This window comes from Mesocricetus auratus, unplaced genomic scaffold (genome assembly GCF_017639785.1).
Source record: "Mesocricetus auratus isolate SY011 unplaced genomic scaffold, BCM_Maur_2.0 Super-Scaffold_100003, whole genome shotgun sequence".
Classification (NCBI taxonomy): domain Eukaryota; kingdom Metazoa; phylum Chordata; class Mammalia; order Rodentia; family Cricetidae; genus Mesocricetus; species Mesocricetus auratus.
Window position 1 is genome coordinate 99,648,610 of NW_024429188.1, and position 22,986 is coordinate 99,671,595.

The 22,986-nt window shown below is 42.3% G+C and overlaps 1 protein-coding gene across 6 annotated transcripts in view; it reads right to left on the reverse strand.

The window, feature by feature from the left end:
• Frmd7 (FERM domain containing 7) overlaps positions 1-22,986 on the reverse strand; it is a 47,607-nt gene that overhangs the window by 20,809 nt on the left and 3,812 nt on the right. For all 6 annotated transcript variants that reach the window (XR_005876861.1, XM_040744615.1, XM_040744616.1 and 3 more), the window contains 2 exons: positions 1,715-1,819; positions 861-903 (listed from right to left, as the gene is read on the reverse strand). Coding sequence is in view for 5 of the 6 variants with exons in the window: in XM_040744615.1 (XP_040600549.1) it covers positions 861-903; positions 1,715-1,819 (148 nt within the window). In the remaining variant the exon portion in view is untranslated. The remainder of the gene's footprint in view (positions 1-860; positions 904-1,714; positions 1,820-22,986) is intronic.

Consider the following 22,986-nt stretch of genomic DNA (forward strand, 5'->3'; position numbering starts at 1 on the left):
TCCTGGAGTTGACAGCTAAGGAGGTTAGCACAGGTAGGAATTGAAATGGTTAGTGGCAGGGACCAAGTGCTTACTATAGAGTCAAGAACTTTGTGTATCATTTTAATAAGGTTGGACTTTAGAGGTAATTAGGGAACCATGGAAGCATTTTAAGCAGGAGGGAGATGTGGTCAGGGTTATATATTTCAGCCAATCCCTTGGAGAGCAATGTGGATGCTTAATTGAAGAAAATCAGTTCAAAAGCTACTGGAATTGTGTGACATAGTCACAGAAACCTGGGGAAGCAGAGTCACAAGTTGCATCAGTATGTGAAGAGCAGAGTTGACCAGGGAACGAGAAAGAGAGACTGAAGCAAGGTTTCTCAAAGTGTTAAAAGACCCACTCGCAAAAAAATGCCTGTGGAATTAATTAAATGGGCATGCCCCAGGACCCTTGTCCCATGAATGAGGGCCAGTGTAAGATACAGGAATAGTCACTTAAATCTAACCTGAAGCAAATGACAAGGCTTGTGATGGCACGGAAGGAAAGAGTCTTCAGGCAGAAGGTCAGCATTATCACAGGTTTACACGAAGAGTCACAGGGCCCAGAGTGAGATATATTCCTTCATGCAATCCGCAGGTGGTATCATTACCAGAACTTTTCAGATATACTCCTAGACCCAGCATGTGACTTCTTCATCACAGACAAAATTCGGACAATGGTCTCTATTGCTAAATTTACTGACCAGATGACGGGCTGATGCCCCTTTCCCTGCCTCCCCTTTCCCTGTTTTAGTATGGTGAGGAGTTGTGTGGGGCTATAGGAGTATTTTTCAAACATGAACTGAGGACTACATTCCTTGAGCGGTCTTCCATACTTACTTTTTACTTGCTTTGTTATGGACTTCAGAAGTTCCAACCAAACCTGTAATAGCATCAGTGAAACAATTGGTAGGACACAGTGGTAGTGAACACAGCTCTTTTTCTTTCCTTTTTAGGTATCAGATAAAGGTCAACATCAAATGAGCAAATACACGGGCTATTTAGATTTCTAAAGATAGTTGGAAACAAAAAGCCGTGTCAATGATATAATTTACCATCACCATTCTCAGTCGGTCCCCTCATAGTTCTCCAATAACAGTGAACACTGTTGATCTATAAGCCGTGTTGTTGGCATTTCAATCATTGCTTCCCTGCCTTGGTAGGATGATAGAGGTGTCACAAGCAAGACTCATCAGTGGCAACAAAGACTCATAAGGACATTTGGCTTCACATTGGAGTCCTATAGTCCCCCTATCCTTACCCTTGCCAATGCCCACTTAATAACGAGCCTTTCTTGGAAAGTACCAGGATTGCAGATATGCCAAGGCAAAATGCAACATAAGAACCTTCTGATCGTTAGGGTCCGAGAAACAGGGAAAGAAACCTCCCTAAATAGTCATGAGGTCAGGAGTCTTAATTCTGGGGGTTAAGGTCCAACCATTCAAAATAGATAAAGCTTTGATAGCTGGTCAAAGAGTAACAGAAAGGGATCAGGAGGCAGAAGAATTTGTTTGGCAGACCAAGGCAGCTTAATAAACAAAGCAGAGGGAGGGAACACAGTTTTAAAGAGTCATTTTGCAAGGTATAAATAGGTTTTGTATTTTTAATATGGTATTGAGCCTTGTGTACCTAGGTGCAAACTGCATTTTGAAGCATTTCTAGATACACAGAACCCCGTAATAAAACCCACTTACATTATTTCCAGAATGGCTGCAGAACTCTAATCCAAAATATTCCTTTTCAGAAAGATTGAGATGACTGCAGCTCAGGTTAAAGAGTGCTTTTCCAGATGATTTTTGCTAAACAGAACAGATTACAGCACAGTTTGAATTCCTAGCATGTAATGCACGATAAAGCAATGCATGTCTTCAAACCCCACCATCTAGAGGACCTGCACGCCCCCTAAAGATGTTAGGAGCTTTACAGATGCAGACAGATCTACCTACAGATGGTTTTATCCACATCCCCCCAAATTCCTCAGACTAATGATAAGCCCTCTTGGAAGAGATAGCTGTGCACTCAACCATGGCTAGATCCGCACATTCATCCTTCACATAAAAATTCTTAATTCATTTATTGTAGGCTGCTTGAATGATTTCCCCCAAACTGACAGACGGTTTAATCAAGATGTAAATCTGACCCTACCAGAGTCCCATGTGAAATCCTTGAGGGGATCTCCTTTGGGTAGAGCCTCACTGTTTAGCCAGGGAGGCTGGCGGCTCCCTCCTCTCACTCCGCCTGCTCGCCTCTCCAGCTGTATTTCTTGTCCCCTCTCCCTGACACGTTGCTCTCCTAATCTCAGCCTGCTTGCAGCTCCCCTGACATGTCAAGTTGCTTCGTGCCTCTGTGCTTCTGCTCAAGTCATTCCTTCTCCACAGCCTGCCTGCCCTTCCCACCTTTCCTTGGTGTGACTTACTCCTACTCAGCTCAGTTGCCATTGCCCGAGAAGAGCTTTCCAGATTCACGAGGTTAAACCAAAAGCGGACCCTGAGTTCCCAGTCACCCTGCATACTTCCAAGAGGACACATCTTACCCTGCTTGTCTCCCTTCCCCCTTTTTTGAAAAATTCCTCCCCAAGTCTAGCTCAGAGCTTGATGTACAGTAGATGCTCTTAAGCGGCTGCTGTTCTAACAGGAAGTTGACCAAACTCTTCATAGGAGTTCTTTGAGTGAAGTTCATTTTGCAGTTTTGCCCACGGAATGTTCACACAGTGTATTCTGGTCACACAAGCCAAACGTAGTTTTCTTCATAAAGCCCACCCACGCGGTGAGCACAAAGAGGTGCCTTTCTTAGGCGTCTCTGGGAACAAGCACTTTTGAAGAGGGCTATGTGCAAATCTCGTTGAACTCCGTATAGCTTTAACCGCCACCATCCCGGAACTCAAGTGTCGTTGTTGCAGGGAAAAAGGCGATGGGAAAATTGGACCCTGGCTGATCGGCACAAAAACATGCCACCGAAAACTCCTAGTTAAAGCAAAGTCCCAGCGTGCTCAGAGTGCTCAGAGAGAACCCAGGTGTGGGTGCTCGGAAGCAGAGTTGGAAGTCACTGAGCCGTAGAATTAGCAGCAAGCAAGCGAGGGCAGAGGTCACTCTAAGGCAGTGGCACACTGAACAGAGCCTACATCTGGGATTTAATAGCTTCCAGGAAGGCAGCCCACCTCCCCATCACTTCCCCCACTGGCCAAAAATATGCTCCTCTCCCCCTGCCCTTTCTTCCTTTGGTAACACTGCACAGAGCTCCAATTTAAGATTCATTCGGGTTAACCAGGGTCCTATTTTTAAACTCAAATGGGCCACGAAGGGCAAAAGAGATTGCACCCCCTCGCACCTGGAGAGAAGGCCACCAGACTAAGGGAAGGCGGGTTTGATTTGATGTGGGAAATCATGGTGAAGCTATGGGCCAAGAAAAGGGAGGCAAGCCTGGAGCTGGAAGTGGGGGTGCAAAGGGCATGGGGGGTGTCTAGTGGGACATGAAAGTGCTGGATAGGGGGATTGAAGTGGGGGTGTTTTGTGCCTATGTGGCAACCTTGCCTCGGGCAAGTGCTGACACAGACCATTCCAGACAGATGAAATCGCTCCTATTTTTAAAGTCCTCCAGACAAGGAGCTGCCACGGGATTTTTATTATGAAGAAAAAAAAGAATTTCTAAAGAGAGAGGGATGACAGCAATACTTTTTCCAACACCATTCCTGTCATGAGGACTAAATTCCATCATAGACTCCAGTTTCTTTGCAAACCATTTTAAAAGCTTGAGATATCTCTCTCTCTCTCTCTCTCTCTCTCTCTCTCTCTCTCTCTCTCTCTCTCTCTCTCTCTCTCCCTCCCTCCCTCCCTCTCCCTCTTCTTATTCTGATTTTCCATCAGGGCACTTACTCCCTATTATCACTACCATACTCTATATGTTTGTATACATGTGTTTACTTATATGCTTCTGTAGTCACAGAAATATAAAGCCATTTATTGAAGGGTTTCAAGCAAGGTTTTCTTTTTGCTCCCTTCCTTCAGATCCCCTACCATGTTTATTGCTATAATCCACCGATTCTTCCATCCCTGCAAATGTTGCCAAGTAGTTCTTGAAGCCTTTGAGGTTTTTGCAGTTGGAGTCTGGGCGCTCCTGTGGCTCAAGCACTCCACCCCCATCTTGGGACAGGCATTTCCCTTCCTAGTGTACGTTGAAATTGGCCAGCTTTGTGGAATGTGTTACATAATAGGTAGGATTTTGGTTCTGTCTCAACACGCAACCTTTGATTTTTTTTTCTACCACTACGATCCAATTCTTCTACGTTTGTGTTCTGATTTCTTTCTCAGAATGTCTGTTTATATACAATTTTTTATATTCTCCTGTAGGACTTTTGATTTTCTGAATATTTGTCTGCTCTTGGTTAGGATGGCACATTATGACATTTGCATATAGCTCCTCTGGAGACATCTCTGCCACCAGTCAGTCTCCTTACTCAAGAAATTGAGCCTCCAATTCTGACTCTTGTCTTGGTTTCATCTCCCTTGTATAGAAGTAGAGCATTGTCTGCCTTCTAAACAGAACTTTTAGTTTTGACGAACCGGAAGTCAAACTTAGAGTTTCACACATGCTAGACAAGTGCTCTACCACATCCCTAGTCCTTGGGTTAGTTTAAGCAAATGTTTCAGAACTTAGTTATATGATGTCCAATTTACTGGGTCATAACCAATAGCACTGATTTGTGGAGGCTCCAAATTCCTCATCTCATGGAGGCAATAATATTCTAAATGTTTAGTTCTAAAATTCAGGTAACTGAACTTTCTTTGTGTCTAGAATTGTCATAACCAGTTTGTTAAAATACATCTGGGTCGTAATCTTTCTCTACTCCTGACTAGATGCATGGGGACAAATCACGTAGCTCACAGATTTAGCTACCCATTCCAGGTGCCTATGGGTTTGAATATCTAGGTGCACATTCAATAAGCATTTACTGAGTACATAGATTCATTGACGCAAACATTTAATTGGATTGGTGTGCATTAGTATGATAACCCTCTCATGAAGAAAGCAAACACTGCATGCTCTTGGGAAAACCAATGAACCTCTCTGAGCCTCACTTTACCAGTCTCTGAAATGGAGATGATAATGATGGAATTATCTCGGAGGATTATTATGAGGAGTACGAAAAATAATCCACAATGAGATCTTAGTCTGATGCCTGTCACAGCCTAACGAACAAACATATGTAAGTGTGTGTAGAAGATGTGCATAACATAGAGGCAAATACGATGAAATGAGTGTGGAATGAGACACAGCAAACTGTAACAGAATCATTATACTTTCAGAGGAAATAGGATGGGGGGTCTTTCCATTTTTTGCTCTGTATATTACTGCATATTGTTAAATAACCAAAGCCAGGAGAAATTCTCTTGACCGAATTTCATTTAACAGTGCAGACCATGTTTTCCTTTCCCCCTTTAAAACAACAATGCATGTAATGGTATGAGAAAAGCTCACAGCTAGTAGGCTTCTTTAGTATGAGTGTGGGTGCTGCTGTGTAACAATCAAGTCCCATGTTTATCAGCAACTATTTTCTTCACCATATTTTGGACAGTGTGATTTGTTAGTATACTTGGACACCTTGACTAAATGACATGCATGTATTCATTATTATACATTATTTTATTATTATTATTATCATTATTATAGTCATTTCTATGAAAGTTAAAGCAATACTTATAAACACTACCTAAGGGGTACCACTCTGTGCTGTCAAATTTGTTTTGAACATGAAAAAAGTAAAATAATAGAGAAGAAAATATATCAAAAACTGACAGAATTCTGTCCTAACTGTCATTTCCCAACCATCTACATTCTCTTGCCATATTAAATGAAACAATATTAAATGGTAGATGTATATGGTTTATGGGAAAGGGACAATGGAGAACATAGTCTGAAGACCATACCTAACAGGAAGGCTTTTTTTGCCCTTATGGGGAATTATTGGCACATGTATATAAATGTGAAATTTGACCAGACATATTTAAGTTATCAGTGTGTATGTGTGTATAATTTATTACTGATCTCTGCTTCCGCAAAATTTTATCAGTTAACAGATTAGCAAGCACCTTAGAAAAGATTGAGAAAGGGATTCTCACATGTCCCACTGAGTGCATACTTCAATAATTTAATCACATACGGACTACATAATTAAGCTTTCAGAAAAGGATAGATTAGAATAAAATATTGCATACTAATAGAGTATAATAGGTTATTTTTACTGCTGCTTTATACTTGTCATAATTTCTGGAGAATTTCAATGGATGTAATAAAGTTTAAAAGTATAATATTACACGTACAATATTACATGAAGTAACTTCTAGATTTTTTTTCATTTCTACTGTTGACTCTAGCATTCAAAATATTTCTTATGCTCTCCTTAGGAAACTGTTCTTGATATCCCAAGTGAGAATTAATTGATCATATTTTATGTTAATACACATTTTTACCCAAAAATTTGACTGTCTCTTCTGTGTTGTATTGGGTATAACAAAATGTCAACTCAAACCGTAGAAATTAACTTTCTACAGTTCTAGAACCTGACACTCTACCATGAGGGTACTGGTACAGTCACATCCTGGTAAGAGCACCTTCTCAGCACCTTTTCACGTGTGAGGAGAAAAAGAGAAGGAAAAAGGGTGGAAGGCATAGAGATTTCTCTTCTATTGCTGATAAAGGCCACTAGCCATATGGATAAGGCCTCAGCCTTCTGATCTCAACTTCATCTTCCAAAAGCTCTGTCTTCTGATATAGTCACATCATGGATGAGAGTTTCAGCATATGAATTTTGCAGGAATACAAGTCAGTCAACAGCTATGACCCAGGTTGATAATCCACTTTATTTATTTTTTATTATACGTGTGTGTGTGTGTGTGTGTGTGTGTGTGTGTGTGTGTGTGTGTGTGTAGGATGTTTGCCTGGGTGAGTACATATGTTACAGCTTATGGAGATGAGGGAACAATTTTTTTAGAGTTGGTTCTCTCTTTGCAAATTTGTATAGTTTCTGGGTCTGGACTCGGGTTGCCAGGCTTGCATGGTGAGCACCTTCGCCCACTGAGCCATCTCACTGTCCCACTAAGTTGCCATATTTGTCCTTTATCATTTTTGACTTTGTGTTTGTTTGTTTCTTTCTTTGTTTGAAGAAAGTGTCTACCTATGTAGCCCAGGAAGGTCTTGAACTCACAATTTTCCTGTCTCAGTCTCCAGAGGGCTGGCTGGGATTATAGATGTGTGCCACTGTACCAAGCTTCATTCTTTACTGTTCCCAAATGTTAAATGAACTCTCCAACAATGAAAACTTGTAAGCATTTTGAAAAGAATGCATCTGATGATCACTCACCTTGCACAGAGGAAGTCAGAACATTATGGTGACAAAGTATGCAGGGTTTGCAACCAGACACACCTAAGTCTAGTTCTCACTTTTCTTTGTCTATCCTGAGCTTCAGTTTCCTTCATTGGAAAATTAAATGATCAAAAGCCAGACACAACAAACAGTTATTATATAAATCCATTAATGTGAAATATCTAGACTCATCAAATCCATAGAGACAGAAAACAAATTCAGGGTTTCCAGGACCTAAAGGGCCAGGAGGGATGAGTGAGCAATGACTCTTAATTTGTATCAAATTTCTCTTCAGAGTGATTAAAATGTCCTAGGATTAGATAGAATTTGATGGCTGTGCAACATAGTGAACCATTAAACACCATTTATTTGTATACTTTAAAATTAGGAATTTTCTAGCATTTGCACTATAATCTTAACTTCAAAATGAATTTTAGTGAATAGCTCATGAAATTAGTCTTCGGCAGTACTTTAGAGGGTCCCTGGGCTGAAAGAAGGCTGCTGTAAGTGCTGACTATTTGCACAGGGATCACATAATTTATCCGTCATACTTGGATACTTCTAAGATTGACGGGGTCCACTAATAATAACTACCGTTTCACAATAGGTATAACCCAGTACCGTTTGAACAAACCTTGGTGTGTGGTCACACAGCTCTTAGCATTTGGACCGCTTACAAGGTCTGTTTTCACAGAAGTGACATTGCTTTGTGTCATCAGAATCTGGAACATTGAGGCTCACATACATGATTATTTGGTTTCCCCTAGTAGTGGTCATTCCCACACTGGTAATGGAATAAATGATGGTTTGGTAGTTACAGCCTTGTGATTCCATTTCCATATGTTTGGGCTATGATAATGAGAGCAGAGAACTGCTTCACTGGCGTTACCCTTGTCTTCAGTACTTTAACACTTCAAAGGTCCACCTCACCCCTCCTTTAGTATATCCCTCTGTTATTCATTCTCTTCTCTGGGTTCTCTTGATCTTCATGCTGTCTATACTGTAAGCTTATTTTGACCCACTTGCATTTGTCATGCTGCATATAATTACCCAGTATGACCCTTTCCACCTTCTCTTCAGTTCAGTTCACATTGTTGAGACTTTACTCTGTGCAAGGTGCTTTTCTACTGTGCAATAAGAGAGATGTGAGCAACACAGTCATTACTATGAAGGAACACGTAGACTCACAGGCAATGTGGGCACACTGATAATCACAGCAATGTCAAGGGCCAAGTGCCTTTGCATAGGAATGTATGCATGGCCAACATGAGATCTCATCCAAAGTGCACCTTCCTACCTCTAAATGGGATAGTAGGTAACACAAGGGACTTCCGGCAGAGGGGACACCCAACTGGACACAGAGCAAGAACTGGTAAAAAGAAGGGAAAAAGAGTCTCAGAAGCAAAAAGGATTAGAAAACCTTGTCTAGACAATGATCCACCAAGAAGTTTGCTGTTGTTAGGAAAGAGAGATTCCGTAGCTGCAAAGGTGGCTAGGAGCCACGCATACCAGAGCGTTTACTGGCACGTGAAGCCAAGCCCCCAAATGTGGACCCTGGGGGGCAGGGAGCAAAAGACATAAATGATTTTAAACGAGATACTGACATGGTCAGAATCTTGTTTTAAAAACATAAGGCAGGAAGTAGTGTACAGCTCCCCAAATTATAAATTCCACGTGAATCCCTTGGGGGTCTTGTTCAAAAGCAATCTGATTCAGTAGGTTTGGCTGAAGCCTGAGCATCTGTGTTTCTCGCTGCTCATGGGGCCCCTGGTGGAAGAAATGCTGGCTGGGACAACTTTTGAGAAACAAAGGTGGAAAGAATGAACAGACGATGGGGCGGACTTGTGGCAAGAAAACACTTTAGGGTACCATCATGGTTGTGGAAAGTGAAGACGATAGATGCGAAGTAAGGTCATAGGCATGACAACAGAGGAAAGCCAGATGTGAGACTTAGCGCTGTAGTGGACACAAGTAAGCTAAGTTAGGGAAAGAATTTAGTTACTGCTGGCATTCTCTTTGCAAGCAAGCCATAGAATCTTGCCTCCTTCCAGGCTAAGGTTAAGCAGACACAACCACCAAACTTAGGGCACATTTATTTTGCAGTCTACAAGGTTTTTCTTTTCATTTTAAAAACTGCTCTTTAAGTGTGTGTGTGTGTGATGTTTAAAGACTTGTGTCCATGTCCCTCCTTTGATATTCCCTATCCTTTGCACAAGTCTGAAAAGACAAACCTTTATCGTATCTTACGCCCTCTGCTGGCATAGTGACAAAATAACCAAACCTCTCATTTATTCACTCTGCTTTTAAAGTAACTAACTCCACCTGGTATTTTTCTTTCCTGTTTCCTGGGGTGAATTTCAGAGCTTCTTTGTTCCCTATCTCTTTTTCAGCTGACCCTGTCCACCCCTCTGGAACTGTTCCAGATCAGCAGCTTCCACAGCAGTGTAATCAGATTGTATCCTCACTGAGACTATTGTGACATAATCCCTTCTGGGTACTCTGTTCCTTTCAGTTTCTTGAACCCCTTCATTCATGAGCTAGGGCCGTGGTTCTCAGCCTTCCTAATGCCATGACCATTTAACACAGTTCCTCATGTTGATGATCTACACAGTGGTTCTCACCCTTCCTAATGCTGTGATCCTTTAATACAGTTCCTCATGTTGATGGTCTACACAGTGGTTCTCACCCTTCCTAATGCTGTTATCCTTTAATACAGTTCCTCATGGTGATGGTCTACACAGTGGTTCTCACAGCTGCCTAATGCTGTGATCCTTTAATACAGTTCCTCATGTTGATGGTCTAGACAGTGGTTCTCACCCTTCCTAATGCTGCGACCCTTTAATACAGTTCCTCATGTTGTGATGACCCCCAACCATAGAATTATTTCATTACTGCTTCATAACTGTAATTTTACTACTGTTAAGAACTGTAATGTGTCAGGCGGTGGTGGTGGCAGAAACCTTTAATTCCAGCACTCTGGAGGCAGAAGCAGGTGGTTCTCTGTGAGTTCAAGGCCAGCCTGGTCTACAGAGCAAGTTCCAGACAGGCTCTGTGCTGAGAAACCCTATGTTGAAAAAGAAAACAAACAAAAAAGAATTGTAATGTATATATCTTATATGTGATTTCCCCCCAGTGGGGTCATAAGCCACAAGGTGCCATTTCCATATAGCATTTGTTTTTGGAACCCAGAACCACGCAGAGAACTCTGGGTAAAGGATAGGACATGTTCTAAGTAGAACAAGAGGTTTGGAGATATTTGTGCATTTGGTCTTGTTTGGTAAATTTTGAGTGAAACAATGCTGTCAATGGGGAGGATTTCCTTCAGTCTTGTCCTGTATCTTCCACTCCCATCTATGCCTGCGCTGAGAAATAAGAGCAGCAGGCACTTCGCAGCGTGCTTGGTCCCTCCTGAAGAGAAATCTTTCTTTCTCGTTGCTTAGCCTCTACTGACCCAGGAATTCAAGGATTCCTTGAAGATGAAACTCTAGCACTGCCTCTAAAAACTATTTTTACTTTTCCTCAAAAATACAATACTCTGGGCACTTGTTGCTAACTCTGATGCCCTGAGCTGGATCTCAGGGAATACCCTGGACTTCTTGAGTTATGCACCATGCATGTGTGCTCTCTCTCTCTCTCTCTCTCTCTCTCTCTCTCTCTCTCTCTCTCTCTCTCTCTCTCTCTCTCTGATTGTTTTACATATATCACTAAAACAATTAATTAGTTAATAAATTTTAATAAGTATTTTTAAAGCTCTAGAGAGGCTGAGTGGGAGATTAAAAAAATTAATTCTGTTACTACAAAAGTGTGGCATGCATCTTACTATTATCAGATGCAACCTGTTTTCTAAGAAGTAAATGGAAAAGGGAAGGGGGATTCCTACTGGGGAAGCTGCCTAGAGATGTAGGCAAGGTGGCTTCTTTAGGACAGGGCAGAAAAGCTTGCCCTTCTAAGAGATTCCTAGTAAGAAGGGAACTGCTGGAGCCTAGAGCGGTTAATTAGCAGGCGGTGGCAGCTCCTTATGAAAGGGAACGCTCCTTAGCAAGCAATCTTCTCTTTGAGCTTTTGGCGGCCAGCAAGGTGCAGTTAGTTGCACATAAAACAACAAAGACAAAGTAGGAAGTCGGCAGAGGCCCTGTTCCCCAGAACCCACTGGACTCAGTCATAAACCCTGGAGTGAAGCAGTTTAACTGGGTACTTAAGATTTCCTCATGAGGGCAAACCTTAGAGTTGTTTGTGCATGTGTGAAATTCGCACCAAATTACAACCACTTTTCATTTGGTTTTGGAAAACACAAAGCTGTTCAAAGTGTTGCATGTGTGAAAGTTGGGAGCCTTCAAATTGCTCAGGATTAACCGCTCAGAGAAAGTTCCGGCCATGTGATTTTCACTGTCCTGGGGGGGTCCTGAAAGATTTAATTGAGCAGTTGCCTATCACCCCCTTTTCCCTGGGCCATATTGATGCTGAGGGGAAGCAAATTGCAAAGAGAACTGTGGAATTCCACAGTGTAGTAGCTGATAGGTGATACTTTCTGCCCGACACCTTTTGAAAGCTACATGGGAATGAGAAGGTACCATTGCCTGGGGCTTTACGGAGGCCTGGCAGTGACCTGGATGGGTTGCATCTGATTCAATGTGCTAGATTAGTTGCAAACTGACTCTCACCACTCAGTCACCCTTTATACCAAGAGGATAAAAAAAGGGAAAAACACAACCCACAAGATTACCACCCTAATAGCAGCCATGCCTGCACTCCTGGGACATTGAAATTATCATGCTTGTACTAGAAAGACTGCTGCAAAGTGACAGGGTAATAACAGCATTCTCAAGACAGAGCTCACAAGTCGTCTCGAAATTACTAGCTACTCTGGGCAATTAAAACAATTATAATTGTTTGTTTCCATGAAGTGCTTAGCACTAAATCCATGCAGTGTGCATGAGGCACAATCAGGTTCCAAATGGTTGTTGGCGTTTTCCTCTAGACTTGAAATCAGTTCTCTGTCAAGTGATGAGGTACAACAGGATACCACAGAAGGCATTCGAAAGTCCTCATTCCAAAGCCTCATTCTGAGAGGGTGGAAGCCGAGATCCAGCCAAAGGAAGACACTTGCCTGGGGCTATCAGAAAGTGAGCAGCCCACCTAGGAATGGAACCCAGGACTTCTGGCCTCTGGTAATGCGCTCAGGTCTGGCCACCAAACTGCTGTAATATACAGAGGGAAAACTAACAGCTAAGCTTATGAAAGACAAGAAAGAAACAAGCAGGGTCTCCTGATTGGGCCCGGCTACTGAGCTGTCCCCACATCCCAACACCGGAATGTCATTCCTCTGAGCTCCTCTTCATATTCAGTCTGACACCATCATCCTTTGTCACTATCCTTTCTCATCTTTGTGCTCCTGAATTGTTGATTCTCCTTTCTCTTCTTCTGCTTACTACCCTGGTGCCTCTCCTTTTCAGTGACATCCTTCTTCATTCTGGCCCTGATTCCGGTCTCTTCCCTCCTGGAATCAACTTTGCTCGATTTAGCTGAACAGCCCAGCCGGACTTTGAGCTGAGCGAAAACCATGTTGTTTTGACAGGCTGTGAATTCCAACAGAAACCCATCCCTAACATTTTAGGGGTGCTAAGGAAAATCACCCCCTCTTTCCTCTATTCTCTGTCTCTGTCTCTCTGTCTGTGTGTCTATGAAATGGTGAAGGGGGGCAGAGAATGTGTGGTCTTTGGAGAAAGAATCCAGGCTGACCTTGAGCTCACAATTTTCCTCCTTTGCTCTCGTCAGTAAAAGTAGTGAAATCTGGGTGAAGGATTCATGGTTGAAATTTACTTTTTTCTTTTCGATGATCAAAAGTTTGTATATATTTTTGTAATTAGCTTAGTTTCTACCATTTCTGGAAACCGAATATGAAATTCTTTTAACTAAGAAAATTCCCTTCAGGGGATTCTGGGTGACACAATGACAGATCAGATGAACTATCACTCTCTTTTTGGGACAACATGTCTCGTTCCATTATTCTTTCAACACCCTTTCATTAGCCAGGTGTGTTTGCTTGTTGACAACTGAGAACCAAGCTAAGGGGGCAGTTCTACCCCGGAGCAGGAAGCCCCTGCCTCCATCTCACTTGGACCCTTTCCAAGTACCACACTCACAGGAGTCATTTAAGGCCTGTCCGTTCACTCCTTTGCCCTCCAACTCCTGCACTTGAGTTTCTAAGCACAGTGCATCTAGTCTCTTCCTATGGGTTTGCTGGCTGTTCGGCCCTGGCTTGGGCCGAATGTAGCAGCTGCTTGGGATCCAGTTAGCTCCACTTGCCTCTTAACTTGATGTTGCATATGGTGTGCACACAGTAGGTGCTTTATAAAGATCTGCTAAACCTGGGCCACAGAGGTCTAATCTCATTCCAGGGCCTGCCTGCAACTTTCTGCTCCTTTCCTTGTAGCCTAAACTGCCAAGTAAACACCCGAGTCCTGACACTGACTCATGCTTGAGAGTCTTGAAGTAGTCCAGACTCCACAACCAGAGCCCAGGGGTAACACATTCTTCTCAGCCTGAGTTCGGCTCCATAACAGCTGACCTTTGCCATTTCCCACCTCATCATTTCGATACGGACACTCTACTGTGAGGGTGTGTGTCAGAACTCAAAGTTGCTGTCTAGAATTTTCTTGTCATACCTGGGTGCAAGCAGGCACAGTCATGTTCAGGGCATTTTTAATTCCTGTATTTCCTTTAAATACTACATGTCAAAAAATCGCATGCATGAGAAAGAGAAAGCATGATTTGACTTGCAAAACGTGACACCGGGGGGAAGCTGAGAAGAATGTCTAAGTTATGAGTAATGTTCAGTGGGAAACTTGATCCCAATAGATGCTACCCTTCAGGTCTTCAAATTTAGCTTCCCAATACCTTTCTCTTTTGATTGCTTAGGTGGAATTATTTCTGTAGAAGGATCTAGTTAAGCTAACTCACTGCTGTTTATAAATCAAAGCCAAAGATATTCTCCTCTGAATGTTAAATTTGACATTAGCTACTCCATGTTGTTTCAAATGCAGAAATGTGTTCCTGGTACATCCCTACAAAGACTTCAGGGGCCTTTGTGGATTATTAGAGTCCAATTGACCTCTCTTCTTTGTTGTTCTCTGCAAGAGCCTGAGGCAGGGTGCTTATCATTTCTGGTTATCTCCATTTCAAAGAGTCAGTGAAGCCTTACTGAAATCATACAGTTACACATCTGCATAGAAAAAATTGATACTCTACTATGTAAATATGTGTGCTTCATCCTTCCTGCCTAAAGATTTTGCCTTCTAAAATCAACAAACTGGTATTTGGTCTGCTAACTAAGTCATCTGAGCTGGGAGCAGTTACCTAGCAGTTGAGAACATGAATAAAATTCTCTCATAGATTCGTATTTCTTGAACATCTTCTATGTCCCCGGTTAAGAACATACATACTTTGCCTTCACAGAATTAACAGACCTCACTCTGTCTGGACTTAATCTTACTCACAAAGACTCCGCCTCCCGCCCTAAGCAAAAGCATCTTTCTTTGTGTCCCTGCGTTATGCTCAGATGCCACACACCTTTGCAATGCCTCTGAACTGTTTTCGTTGTTCATCTGTCCTGTGAAAGCTCTCTAAGCATCCACAGAAGACTGCTTCCTCAAGCTAATTTCCCCTACCATTATCTGTACCATCGTTTCCTACACCCGTGACAGCTAACTCCCACATAGTGGCTCTAAAAACACAGGCCTTAAAGAATGGGTAAAGTGATCAAACTTAGAGGATCTTTGCCCATGCCACCCCATCGAAATCTTGTTTCTACTGTGTAACTAGATAGAGACATTTTAGTACTAGGAATTGAACACAGGGCTTTACACTCTACCATTGAGCTACATTCTCAGCACTTTTTAGATTTGACTTTTAGGCAAGATCTTGCTAATTTACCTAATCTGGCCTTGAACTGTGTCTATGTTTCCAAGCAGATCTTGAACTTGTGATATTTCTTCCTTAGCCTCCCAAGCAGCTGGAGTTAGAGGCATGACTAGTCTGCAACCTTGAACATGTTGCTTTTGCACCCCTCCTGGTTGCTCATCTATTAAGTAGCTAGCACCTATTTCATTGTGGATTTCATTAGGGAAAATGTGTAGAATTCCTAGCCTAATACCTGGAACACAATCAACATTCTTTAATACACACTAGCCATTAGCATTATAATTTAGGTTGGAAAAGAGTCCCGGGGTTACTGTGGGCAATGGGTAAATATTTAGAGCCACGTTCCTGTAATGTCTGCAGGATACATGACTTTGCTATATGCAACTTTACCCCTTTAGGAAGAAATCCTTTTGTGAAGCTTATGCACAAAAGGACTTCATAGTGCAACAGTTTTAAATTTATTATTTGCAAATGAACAGGTAAAAATTACACATATTTATCATGCACAGCATGACATTTAAAATATGTATACACTATGGAATGATTAATCTGAGCTAATTAACATATGCATTACCTCACATATTTATCACTGGGACAGCTTTTTTAAATGAAGTTTCCCTTGTTTTGGTTCTGGTTTTTGGCCTTATTCCAAAGCAATATGTGCTTATTAAAAAATCAGGGTATCAGGCATGATGATGCATGATGGTACATGCTTTTAGTCTCAAATATTTAGGGAGTTCCAACTACTTAGGGGGCTCACCTGAGTCTAAGGATGCCAGATCATCCCTGGAAATACAGTAAGTTATTACCTGAAGAAAAGGATAAACAAATAAATCTGGAATGAACTGGGTATGCTGATATACATCTGGAGTCTCAGCATTTGGCATGTGAAGGCACACGCATCAAGAGTTCAAGACCAGTCTCAGCTTTATAGAGAGTTCATTGAACTTAAAGATAACATGGGGTAGATTAGACCCTGTCTCAAAAAGAAATGAGGAAAAAAGTAAACAGAAAAAAATAAATTATGCACTTATAATTTCATCAGAGTCAGGCAGTCTAAGGACCTTATAGTAAAGATTTTTAAAGAATTCTCAAAGTATGTCACCTAGCTCTTCAGCAACAAATTTTTAAAAAGCTAAGTACTGCATCCCGAATGCCATGTAAGCTGTCTTGTCCTCTTAGTGATTGCAAACAAAATGAAGATAAATATCTTTGCACAGAAAGAAGTACACACATCTATATACACAGCCTTAACTGTGCCCTTAGGACACATATTTCCAGAAATTCAATTTCCTCAGCTAATTTAGGACAGTGTGGGTTGTTGTTGTTATTGGTTGTTTTAGCATTGCTTGAGACACAGAGCTAAATAAAATTGACACATTTTAAAATACATTTGCAAATGCTGAGCTCCAAATACAAGTGGCCAAAAGGAGTCATGATAGTGAGTGACTTTGCTCATTGTGAAACAGTGACCGGATTTTCTGAGTCCAAACTGCAGTCAGTACATTGTCTTTAGCTCCTTGCTTGTCTTTACATATAGTTGTATGACCTTGGGCTCATATGTAACCTTGCTCAACTTTAATTTCTTCCTATGACCCCCCCTTTTGGTCTTTGATCCTCTCTACTGTCTCCACTGTCAAAATTCCAACCCCTCTCTTGGCACTCTTCCCTCATCATTCAGATCTAGTCAGCCTGATGTCCATCCACCCCATGTGCTTACCCTTGCTTCCTCTTTTGTCTCTAGACCATCTTCAACTCTGCTCCCTCAGCCCCCAATTCCCCAGCACATGCCAAAATAATTAGCACTGGTCATGTAGGGCTCAGTTCAGATATAGCTTCCTTTATAAAGCCCCATGTGACCACCTCCACGGTGCCAGGGCAAAGCCTATTATGGTAAATGTCTTGTGCAGACTCTACACTATGTGCATTTGGAATTCTTACACTAGGCTGTGAACTCCTTCCCTGCCTCTGTGGTGCATGGAACTAGTAAGGACTCCTAAGTGTTTGTGAAATGAATGACAAATGGATGAAGCAGTGCAATCTGTACCTGTCTTCCAAACTTACTAACAACTGTGTGAAATATGTGGGAACACCAGTAACATCAGTAGGTGACAAACTGGTATCTCTTAGCCTTGAAGGCAGTTGACAGTAACTTGGTGAGGAGACTTTTCAATCACTTAAAACATCCTGAGTGTGGAGCTCTGGAGAACCTTTGTCCTTCCCTAAGTCTGCTGTGAAAGGTGAACCTCATCTCATCATCGTAAAAGGAATCTCTGAGGACAAAGGGCTGCTTGTTTAAGACAGCTAAGCTCTACGATTAGCACTGAGGCGCCATGCCTAAATGCTTCCAGGGCCTGGGGTCAGCTCACTCTAGACAAAATCCATTTTCTGACCCCACACCTTGGACCCAGAAGACAAGGAGGAAGTTGGGGAGAGAGGAAAAGAGGGAATAAAGAAAAGTGGCCTGCAAAAGACTCTGGTGGCATTGGGGGCAGGGGTGACGGCTTGAGCTTTACACAGCCGCTGTTTCTTAAAACAGCGAAACTGTGCACTAGGTGGTTTCACAGGCTGCAGAAGTTCTCCTCAAATGCCTGTCACCTTCCCGTTCTCCTCAGTGTTGCAGTCTTCAGCAGATCTTATCAGGAGTGCTTTGTCCTAATGACCTGTGGACCAACTTTGTACTCTCTACCACCTGGGGTACAGATGAACTCTGAAGGCCAGATCTCTCAGTGGTAGAAATGCTCTAACCAAATGTTTTCCAGCTCTGTCAGTCAGGCACAAAACTGTTGAGTGACAGCAAGTATCACAAAGGCTAGCACTGCTCTCTGACACTTGGCTAGCAGGCTTCAGCAGGCCCTTATAGGAAATAGCTGAGCCACTCCTGTTACCCCTAGTTAGTTCTGCCCCCAGAGCCATACCCCTTTGACCCCCAAGACATTGGACTCCCCTCAGTCACTTTGAAATTTTTCTTTGTCATTTTGTAGGTGTCAGCTTCACTGTCTTAAAGCATAGATTAAAACTAAGTTTTTAAGACTGTGATGTAGTTGTGTTCCTGACAGGTCAGACAATGTTGCAAACACAGGACTGCTGTTCCTGTGTTCCTGGAGAAGAGAGAAATGAGTATGGAACCGACGGGAATCTTGCTTGTTTTTAAGAGTGCCTGGTGAAGAGTGGGGACCTCAGCTAGGACTCCTCAGCACCAGGCTGGCAGGAACAGCAGGCAGGGGCCCTGTGCTGTGATGAAAGCCGAGGGGGTGGCAAGGCCTCAGCTAGCTGAAACTCTTTATTGAGGTTCACACGAGTGCAGACTTGAAGAAACATCTCACCATCACCACCCGACTCCAAAGCCTGTCCTCTCCCCACAAAGCTCCCTTCAGATCTTCTTGGGACTGGTTCCCTCCTCCTTCCAGCTGTGGAGAGTGAGGAGGCTGGGGAGGGGCCGAAAGGGGGGCTGCAGGCCAGGCCTCTCCTCTGAACTCTGGCAGGAAAGCAGCCTGGCAACCAGGTGACAGTAGATAAAGGGCCTCCAGTTGAGGGGGGCGGGGTGGTGGTGGGATGAGCAGGGCCCAAACCACACTTGGCCCGCTGGCTGCCTGACAGACAGAGCACAAGCGTTTTCTTTCTTTTTTTCAGTTCAATTTATTTTCCGAATCAACAAACCTTAGGCTGTGAGGGACAGAGAAAACTCAGTTCAAACAAAAGTGTTCACTGGGTAGCATTGGCCCCCTGTAATGACAAATAAATCCCTGGCAAAGACACTGCTAATATTGGCTAGGCTGGGGCTTTGGATTCCTGGCTGATTTTCTGTAACCTAACCTTCCAAGTTCCTTCCTTTGGCCTTCTTTGTACAAGTGGGGGAGGTAGTGAGCTGCTCCTGTCTGTCTGTTTTTCTCTCTGTAAAACTTTGATTTTGAGGGAAGTCTACACAGATCTACAGGGCAAATTACAAATTCCTGAATACTTGGGAAACTTCACTGCTCGCAGTGCAATTCCAGAGAAAGTCTCCTGCCTAAATACACAGAGCAGCCGAGAGTCTGAAGGTCAAGAGTCTATGACCTGAGGCCTGGTTCACCTATTAAGCAGCAGTGGGGTCTTGAGAAGCTTAAACTCCCTGTGCACCCATTTTCATGCCCATATGAATGGAATGGAAAGGAACTTGATATTTCTGACCCCAACAGCTTGGGCTGTTGTTGCTGGAACATAAGTCTCAGGATGTCTGTTCAATATTTGAATTTGGATGGGTCAGTGAAATGCTCATTGGGTAAAAACGCTTGCCACCAAGCCTGATGACCTGAGTTCAATCTCCAGGACCCATATGGTAGAAAGAGAGAAATGATCCTCTCTTGTTATTGGCTGACCACTAAACATGTATCATGGCACATCCGCATCCACACACATACAACACAAACAAAAGCAATAAGTAAAATGTAATGATAAATTACACTCAGAGTCACATCCATGGGCCTCAATGTAGACTTACTGACTCTGCTTATTTACATATGTTAATTTGTAACAACTCTGTAGAGTGGCGACTAACAATATTCCTTTTTATAGATGAGACAAAACTTGAGTCACAGAGAGGTTATAGAACTATACTAGATTTGTGTGAACATGTCTAAACAATACTGTTGATCAACACTCTGATGATTATTCAGCAATATTGTTGCTATTATTGACTGGGTTAGCATTACTATGATTGACAAGTTTAAAGACTCTGAAAACAAATTCCAACCTGGGGGCAGAAGACTGTCTGTTGCTCTGTAAAGGGTAGAAATGGCAGTTCTATGAGCAGTGAGTGGGAGGGAAACAAGCTTTGAGTTCCTGCTCTGGGCCAGGAACCTTGCATTTGCTATCCCATTTACTTTCCCATTGGTCTCCCAAGGTAGGCGCTGTGACTATTTCCCTCTGACCGTTAAGAACACAGGAAATGTGACTTTCTTGAAGTCCCGCTCAAGCCTGTAAGAGCTAAGACTAGATACATTTCATTCCACAACTCCATCAATAAATCCAAATGGAAAAATTACTGTTGTCCCCCCTAGTGTACTCTACTCACTCTGTGTTGTCAGCTAGAAACACGAAGATTACTTGCACTCCCTCTCACACGATCCCTTCTCACTTTCCTTCCATGTCCAAACAGGAGTCACAAAATGGTTCTAGAAGTTCTGCCTCCTTAGCATTTCTTGTATCTGGACTCTTTCTTGTCTGAAATCAGCACTGGCTAAATTCACACTTTACAAGAGAGAGGAAAAGAGGTGTGGGAACCCTCTACCTCTCTCATTTCTTGTGTGGGCCCTTTGGCTGGTTACAGAAACCCCATCGATACACTAACTGGTTACCTACGGAATATGTTATTTGTTAATTTTACATGTATATGGAAATCTTCACAACAGTGAATTCTGAAGAAATGATCAAAGCACAGAATACTTACACTATTTAGACAAAGAACAAAGAAGCTCTTGGTATCTGGACTAGGGTAGTAAATCCGAGCACCAAGCATGTAGAGATACATGGCAGTGGATGTGGTCACAATTGGAAGATAAGGGTTACATCAAGGAGTTTGTTTACTCAAGGTCACTGAAGCCTTAATGACCAGTCTCTTGTGACCAAGGCCATTTCCCAGCTTTGGTATGTGAAGGCCATCCCTTCTGAATGATCATTATGACTTGCTGCATGTAGAAAACACAGGCCAAATGGCCCTTCCCGAAGTTACATGTCCTCTAGTGATTTCAGTTTGAAATAATCAATTGACCAACCAGTCTGGCTTATTTCAAGATTAGATGTTGTTAACTCCTTCAGTCTGTATCAGGCTAGAATACTGATGTTTGGGCTTATATTTCTTAGAAAGTGCTTAGACCATGTAAAATTGGCGCTAGTAAACTTGATGTTACCACCCAGTTTCCACCTGCTATCTCAGGTACTTAGAACACATCTTTTATTAAATATCAGTTGAGAAACGGAACAGATAAGTTAATAAACTAAGTAGGTACTAGCACAATTCTCCATCACCTTCAGAAGATAGCTCAGACTCATCACAGGTAGACTATATTGCCTGAACAATGTAATCACTATTGAACCTTGATTTGTCAGCCAATCCCTGTCTTCCTTTCCACTCCACCTATCAAACCGTCCCTTTCCTTCTGTGAAAAGACCATATTCTGTTCTCTTTTACATATCAATCTTCATATTTTCTTTCGCAAATATCACCATTGCCCTTCCTTCTCGCTCCCACTTTTTGCTTTCAGTGTCCTCCTACTCAACAACCTAAATAGCTTATTCTCTGAGGGAAAATTTCCTGGTGTTTTTTAGTCTAGCTTTTGGCAGTTGTGAGTCAGCTGAGACTCAGATAAGCTCCTCAAGGCCCCACGGCTTGTAAGTGCAGATTCCAGTTTATCCCAGCTTATCAGACTTCAGATAAACATTATCACATTTACGTTACTCCTCACAACAACTGAAGATCAAAGAGGATACGTGACTGGCCTAAGATTACCGGTTTTGTAGCCTAAAATCCAGGTGCATTTTATTATAACAGAGCAATCCCTGTCACTGAAGTTGGAAAAACATGGACTTGTAATGTGGGATAAGAGCTTGTCCAATTCACTATTGAGCAATTTGCAAAAGTTCCCTCATCACTACAAATGGAAAAAGAAACCCCTAGACAAGTATTTGTAAAGTAAATTCCACTACTGATTTTTAAAAAAAAATCACTGGGCAGTTCTTTGCTTTTCCATTTGCCTTAGATAATGCTCAGTCTAGACACAGCCTACCCTTTGTCTTCATTAGCAAATGAGACCTAGTGGCCTTTGTTGTGGGCTCCCCAGGGTATCAGATGAGCTGATTCACTATGTTCTCTTACTGTGAAATCACTGGATGGCCTGCAAGATCACCTAGCAATCAGATAAACGTAAAAGCAGAGGTATTTCAACCTCTTGTTTGGACTTTAATGTCTAGAAACTATCAACTGAAATGTGGTTTAGAAAATCCAGAAACAATAGCTTCAATGAAGACAAGAATGCAGCTGAGGAAGGGAGTGTGTAGAGGTCAGACCGATTGTGGTGATAGGATAGTTGTTTTCTAAAGCTCTCCATCTAAACCTAAATGGAGCAAACAGCTCCAGTTATAAGGAAGTTGTACTACAGAGACACCCATCTCTCCTGCTGGTATGTATATGGGAAGTATATTGGGGATCGGAGTCAGCGTCAAAACCAAACCTCTATTGTCACAGCCCAGGAAAGTTTATCATTAGTCATACCCTTTCTTTCTTCTTTTTTCTGGTTCTTCGTTGAAGAAGCAAAACCAAATTTACACTAAAACTTGTAATCACTTTTTGAACCATATGACATTACTCTCGTCATTCAAAGGATGTTAACAGCAGACCTAATGTTGATGCCAGAAGTTGACAATGATCAGTTTTATGAAATATATATGGGGACTTGAGAAACAGGATGAGATTCTCACTCTGTGTTTCTCCTAGAATCGTACCTTAGCAGGCACATTCTGACAGTGCTAAAGTTCTCTGCCTTGCCCACACTCCCTCAACACTCTTGTAAAATCACAGTGGAAACGGCTGACTAATATTTTCAGTCGCTGCATCTGTAAAATCAACACACATTGCCTTAGAGCAAAGAAACATCAAACAAACAGGATGCCTCTGGAGTCAGATGTTTTTCCTAATAATCTAACTAAAGG